At 36.2% G+C, this 7,373-nt stretch overlaps 1 protein-coding gene across 1 annotated transcript in view; it reads left to right on the top strand.

The window, feature by feature from the left end:
* The window catches only part of LOC140334697 (interferon-induced very large GTPase 1-like), a 17,979-nt gene that overhangs the window by 5,791 nt on the left and 4,815 nt on the right, over positions 1 to 7,373 (top strand). The window contains exon 2 of the mRNA XM_072416938.1: positions 7,247 to 7,371. Coding sequence (XP_072273039.1) covers positions 7,247 to 7,371 — 125 coding nt within the window. The remainder of the gene's footprint in view (positions 1 to 7,246; positions 7,372 to 7,373) is intronic.

Below are 7,373 nucleotides of genomic sequence, written 5' to 3'. Positions count from 1 at the left end.
AAATTTTTCTGTTTATTTTGATAGATAGCAAGTGGTATCAGAATTAAATATCTGTTGTTTTACAGAAATACAGAAAGCTTTCTGTTTATTTTGATAGATAGCAAGTGGTATCAGAATTAAATATCGGTATTTTTTACACAAATTTTTCTGTTTATTTTGATAGATAGCAAGTGGAATCAAAATCAAATATCTGTATTTTTTACAGAAATACTTACTTTTTCTGATTATTTTGATAGATAGCATGAGGTATCAGAATTAAATATCTGTATTTTTTTTACAGAAATACAGATATGTTTTTTTTTTGATAGATAGCAAATGGTATCAGAATTAATTATCTGTATTTTTATAAAGAAATACAGACATTTTTATGTTTATTTTGATATATAGCAAGTGGTATCTTAATTAAATATCTGTATTTTTTTTGATAGATAGCAAGTGATATCAGAATGAAATATCTATATGTTTTTTTACAGAAATACAGAAATGTTTCTGTTTAGTTTGATAGAGAGTGGTATCAGAATTAATTATCTATTTTTGTTACAGGAATACAGAAATGTTTCTGTTTATTTTGATATATAGCAAGTGGTATCAAAATTAAATATCTGTATTTTTTTTACAGATATATAGAAATGTTTCTGTTTATTTTGATAGATAGCAAGTTGTATCAGAATTAAATATCTGTTTTTTTACAGAAATTTTTCTGTTTATTTTGATAGATAGCAAGTGGTATCAGAATTAAATATCTATATTTTTGTTACAGGAATACAGAAATTTTTCTGTTTATTTTGATATATAGTAAGTGGTATCAGAATGAAATATCAGCATTTTTTTTACAGAAATACAGAAATGTTTCTTTTTATTTTTTATAAATAGCAAGTGGTATCAGATTTAAATATCTGTATTTTTTTTACAGAAATTTTTCTGTTTATTTTGATAGATAGATAGTGGTATCAAAATTAAATATCTGTATTTTTTTAAAGAAATATAGAAATTTTTCTGTTTATTTTGATAGATAGCAAGTGGTATCAGAATTAAATATTTGTATTTTTTTTACAAAAATACAGAAATGTTTCTGTTTATGTTGATAGATAGCAAGTTGTATCAGAATTAAATATCTGTATTTATTTACAGAAAATTTTCTGTTTTTTTTTGAGAGATAGCAAGTGGTATCAGAATGAAATATCTGTATTTTGTTACAGAAATACAGAAATGTTTCTGTTTATTTTGATAGATAGCAAGTGGTAGCACAATGAAATATCTGTATTTTTTTTTTTTATAGAAATACAGAATTTTTTTTTTGTTTATTTTGAGAGATAGTATGTGGTATAAGAATGAAATTTTATTTTATATTTTATCTGTATTTTTTTACAGATTTTTTTTTCGGTTTATTTTGATAGCAAGTGGTATCAGAATTAAATATCTGTATTTTTTTTTTTTTTACAGAAATACAGAAATGTTTCTGTTTTTTTTAATAGCAAGTGGTATCAGAATGAAATATCCGTATTTTGTTACAGAAATACAAAAATGTTTCTGTTTATTTTGATAGATAGCAAGTGGTATCAGAAATAAATATCTGTATTTTTTTTACAGAAATACAGAAATGTTTCTGTTTATTTTATTAGATAGCAAGTGGTATCAGAATTAATTATATGTATTTTTTTTACAGAAATACAGAAAATGTTTTGTTTATTTTGATATATACCAAGTGGTATCAGAATTAAATATCTGTATTTTTTTTCAGAAATACAGAAATGTTTCTGTTTGTTTTGATAGATAGCAAGTGGTATCAAAATTAAATATCTGTTTTTTTACAGGAATACAGAAAGCTTTCTGTTTTTGTGATAGATAGCAAGTGGTATCAGAATTAAATATCTGTATTTTTTACAGAAATGTTTCTGTTTATTTTAATAGATAGCAAGTGGTATCAGAATTATTTATCTGTATGTTTTACAGAAATACAGAATTTTTTCTGTTTAATTCGATATACAGCAAGTGGTATCAGAATTAATTATATGTATTTTTTTACAGAAATGCAGACTTTTTTGTTTATTTTGATATATAGCAAGTGGTATCAGAATTAAATATCTGTATTTTTTACAGAAATACAGAATTTTTTCTGTTTATTTTGATAGATAGCAAGTGGTATCAGAATTACATATCTGTACAATATGTATTTCTGTAAAAAAATACAGATATTTCATTTTGATACCACTTGCTATCTATCAAAATAAACAGCAACATTTCTATTTTTCTATAAAAAAAATACAAATATTTCATTCAGGCTACAACTTGCTATCTATCAAAAAAGCCGTAAACATGTATGTATTTCTCTCCAAAAAATACTGATATTTAATTATGATTCATAATTTAATATCAGTATTTTTTAGAGAGAAATGCATTTTTTATGGTTATTTAGATAGATAACAAGTGGGATTAGAATTCAATATCTGCATTTTTTTTTACAGAAACAAAGAAAATTTTATGGGTTTTTGGATAGATACTAAGTGTTATCATAATGAAATATCTGTATTTTTTATGGATAAATATACACATTATTCTGTCTTTTGTGATTTATTACAAGAGGTATAATTTAGGATACCTCTTGCAATCTATCACAAAAAAACTAAAAATGTCTGTATTTCTGTAAATAAAAATGCAGATATTTTATTATGACAGCACTTGGTATCTATCCTAGAACCCATAAAAATTTCAGTATTTCTCTTCAAAAAATAGAGATGTTTCATTCCGATCCCACTTTGCTATATATCTCCAAAGCCATAAAAAATTCAATATTTCTCTACCAAAAATCTAGATATTTAATTCTGATAGCACTTTGTATCGATCCAAAAAAACTTAAAAAATTCTATATTTCTCTACAGAAAATACAGATCTTTAGTTCTGAGTCTCCTTTGCTATATATCCCTAAAGCCATAAAAATGTATGTATTATTCTACAAACAATACAGATATTTAATTCTGATACCACTTGTTAGTTGTATCTGTCCAAAAGGCCATAAAAATTATGTATTTTTCTCCAAAAAATACAGATTTTACTCTGAAAGCACTTGGTATGTATCCTAAAACCCATAAAAATGTATGTATTTATGTAAAACAAATACAGATATTTAACTGTGATAGCACTTGCTAGATATCCACAAATGATAAAAAATGTATGTATTAAGTCCGTTCCCTTTTATGTGGTTTCACTAGATAGTAGGTATGGAAAGTGTGATTTTCGTTAATCCATTCATGTCTCAATTAGCTACAGCTTCTACACTGTCCATAGAGGTGATGGCCTCAACCTCCAATACGGTCCACGCTACGTAACAGGGCCCACCGCCTCTTACTGCCTGTTACTGCTGCCACCTTCCCAGTACCCTCCTGCTGTAAATGATGCTGCCGCCTGCCCAGTACCTGACTTTAGACGCCAGACACTAATGCCGTCCACGCTATGTCTCAGAGCCCACCGCCTCCTCTTGCTGTAAATGATGCTGCCGCCTGCCCAGTACCCGACTGTAGATGCCAGATACTAATGCCATCCACACTTTGTCTCAGGGCCCTCGGCCTTTGAATCATGCTGTTAATGCTGCTGCCTACCTAGTACTCAACTCAATTACTAATGTCAATTACAAGATGCCAATTACTCCCAGTACCCAGCTCTAGATGCCAGACTAGACTCAAACTCAACAGGATCTTCTTTCTCTGCTGATTCCGCCAAGCCCAATCCCTTTCATGTGGTTTTGCTACATAGTAGGTAGGGACAGATTGGGATCTCGCTCATCCATCCATGTCTCCAATAGCTACAGCTTCTACACTGTCCATATAGGTGATGGTCTCAACCACTAATGCAGTCCTTGCTCCATCTCAGGGCCCACCGCCTCCTCCTCACAGTACCCAGATCTAGATGCCAGTAAACAATGCCATCCACACTTCTCAGGGCCCACCACCTTCTCCTCCTGCTTTCACTGATGCTGCCGCCTGCCCAGTACCCTACTCTACATGCCAGTTACTAATACCATTCACACTTTGTTCCAGAGCCCACCACCTCTTCCTCCTGCAGTTACTGCTGCCGCTGTCCCAGTACCCAGTACCCAGCTGTAGATGCCAGTTAACAAGGCTGTCCATGCCGCATTTTAGAAAGTTACAGCTAGCAGATAGGAAAAAGCAGTGCCCTACAAAGCAATGTCTCCACTAGCTACAGCTTCTACATTGTCCATAAAGGTAATGTCCTTAACTTCTAATGCCCTCCTTGCTTTGTCTCAGGGCCCACCGCCTCCTCCTCCCATTATCCAGCTCTAGATGTCAGACTAGACTCAAGCTCGACAGGGTCTTTTTTCCCCGCTGATTCCGGCAAGCCCGTTCCCTTTCATGTGGTTTCTCTACATAGTAGGTAGGGTCAGATTGGAATCTCGCTTATCCACTCATGTCTCCAATAGCTACAGCTTCTACACTGTCCATAGGTGATAGCTTTAACTTCTAATGTCCTCCTTGCTCTGTCTCAGGGCCCACCGCCTCCTCCTCACAGTACCAAGCTCTAGATGCCAGTTAACAATGCCAACCACACTTCTTAGGACCCACCGCCTCCTCCTCCTGCTTTCACTGATGCTGCCACCTGCCCAGTACCCTACTCTACATGCCAGTTACTAATACCGTCCAAACTTTGTTCCAGAGCCCACCACCTCTTCCTCCTGCTGTTACTGCTGCTGCCTGCCCAATACCCAGTACCCAGCTGTAGATGCCAGTTAACAAGGCTGTCCATTCCGCATTTTAGAAAGTTACAGCTAGCAGATAGGAAAAGGCAGTCCCCTACACAGCAATGTCTCCAGTTGCTAAAGCTTCTACACTGTCCATATAGGTGATGGCCTCAAACAGTAATGCTGTCCTTGCTCCGTCTCAGGGCCCACGCCTCTTCCTCCCAGTACTCATCTCTAGATGCCAGTTAACAATGCCATCCACACTACTCAGGGCCCACCGCCCACTCTTCCTGCTATTACTGCTGCTGCCTGCCCACTGTCCAGTACCCAGCTCTAGATGCCAGGCTAGACTCAAGCTCAACAGGATTTTCTTTCCCCACTGATTCCACCAAGCCCCATTTCCTTTCATGTGCTTTCACTCGATAGCAAGCCCAATCTGTCCCCACCGAGATTGGAATCTCGTTCATCCATTCATGTCTCCAATAGCTACAGCTTCGACACTGTCCATATAGGTGATGGCCTCAACCTTTAATGCTGTCCTTGCTCCTTCTCAGAGCCCACCGTCTCCTCCTCATGCTTTACCTGATGCCGCCTGCCCAGTACCCAGCTCTGGATGCCAGTTACCAATGCTGTCCACGATCTATCTTAGCGCCCACCGCCTCCTTCTCCTGCTGTTGCCACCTGTCAGTACTCCATTCATAAATATGTCATTACAGCCATCTGGGTGGCCTTGATGATGCACTACACCCAGCTCTAGATGCCCATAACCAATGCGGTCCCCGCTCCATCTCAGTGCCCACCGCCTTCTCCTCCTGCTGCTGCCTCCTGTCACTTGTAACTTATAACAGAGCTGTGTAGCTGGCTAATTTTTGGAAAGACCCCCCTCAGAGACCTCTGGCTGTACTCTGAAGCCTGTGTATGGCTTGTAAAGGAGTGGTGAAACCTGGTGGCTAAATTTTGGACCAGAGGAACCCCTGCATGTCCCTCTCTGCCTCTTCTCGGAGACCATGAAAAAAACGGCATGTTCCCTTGACCGCCCCATAAAATGGCCTTGCCAGCAACATAAAAGAGACTTCCTTATTTTTTTTTCTTGTACAGTGGTGTGCAGAGCTTGGGGTGTCTTGACATGTCCTTTTAAATGTATTTATAGGCTTTAGAAGCTCTAAACCATCCCGAAAAACAACCCAAATTTTTCCCCCATTGACTTTAATGGAGTTCGAATTTGACGTTCGATCACCCGAATAATTATGCATTATTCAATCGAATAGCGGTTGAATCAAATAGTGAGCTATTCGACCAACACTAATGGTGAGTAATTGCACTGCATACCAAAGTTATCTGTAGAGTTCATACATATTTTTACAAGCTTCCTGTGTGATTCAGAAAAGGATCACATACACAATGATAATCCAAAACCAAACTTTTGGTAGTGCACTCTGATAACTAAAAGGCTTGGCTTGTTAGTGGAGCTAAAGGAACGGTTGACTGTACAATCAACCAAACATTAATAAGTATAATATAAACACTTTGTACCCAATAATAAAATTCCATCTAGCACAAATTAAATTTTCTCTAGATGAGTAGCAGTTATGTTCTATAATTCCATATTTATTGTAAAACAAGTGATTAGGACTAATATTTAAGTAAAACAATGCTTACAACACAATGGCTCCTAATGACTTTCAATGGGAAGTGCCCAAAGATATTTCCCCAGTGAATGTATGGTCCCCAGTCACACAAATAGTTGGAAGCCAAAGAACTGACAGCCCTCTCAATAAAAATAAACCCTAGTGATCATAATAAGGCTCAGACACCTAAGTTTGGTAACCTAAGATGTTACATAACAAATTCAGACCTCAGGTGTTGTCTGGGTTGAAGTAGCTTGACAGGAAGCAAATTATTATAGATGTTGATGCCCTGCCAGTCCATAAAGAAGAATGTAACTATTAAAGCAGGAGGAGAGGATTTAAACAAAAGTTACTTAGCAAAGAATTTAGTAGATGAATTGGTTCCTGTATGCCAGAGGTAGGCAAACTCCAACCTTTAGGCCAAAGATGGCCTAGCCAGTAGTTTGTTCCAGTTTAACGCCCCCTGGCTTAACTACCAGAGCCAGAGCTGCCGAGGCTCCATAGCCGCATTAACACTTCCCCCACCGGGGAAAATAGGGAACATTCCCTCTCCTCTGTATGCATTGCGGAAAAGGGGGATTTCCTGGTGGGTGGGGGGGAGCCGATAGACCGGGACTTGAGAGAGAGTCTGGCCTAGTGTGCTCCTGCCTACCCCTGAAATGGCCTAGTGGCCAAAAAAGTTTGCTGACCTCTGCTGTATGCTCTTTTTAATAAAACTATGTATTTAGCTAAAGCTGTTTCTTAAAATACATAAAACTGAATTATTAGCTTTTTCCAAGTCTAGTCTCTGTTGCTGCAATAGTAAATGTGATGACTGCTAGTATTAATGCATCAATTTGTGAAATTTATATATAATATATAATATATTGTTATATAATATTATATAATAATATTGTTAATATTAGTATTTATTGTTCATTCACAGAAAAGAAAAATACTTTCCGGAAGCTTGTAGAACAGCTGGACATAAAACAACACCTATCTTCCAAAGTAACCTTGCGTGATATTCTGAGCATTGGGTCTGAAAATCTAAAAGAAGCAGAACTTCACAA

Source organism: Pyxicephalus adspersus, chromosome 7, assembly GCF_032062135.1.
Source record: "Pyxicephalus adspersus chromosome 7, UCB_Pads_2.0, whole genome shotgun sequence".
Taxonomy (NCBI): Eukaryota; Metazoa; Chordata; class Amphibia; order Anura; family Pyxicephalidae; genus Pyxicephalus; species Pyxicephalus adspersus.
This window is presented reverse-complemented; position numbering and strand designations above follow the sequence as displayed.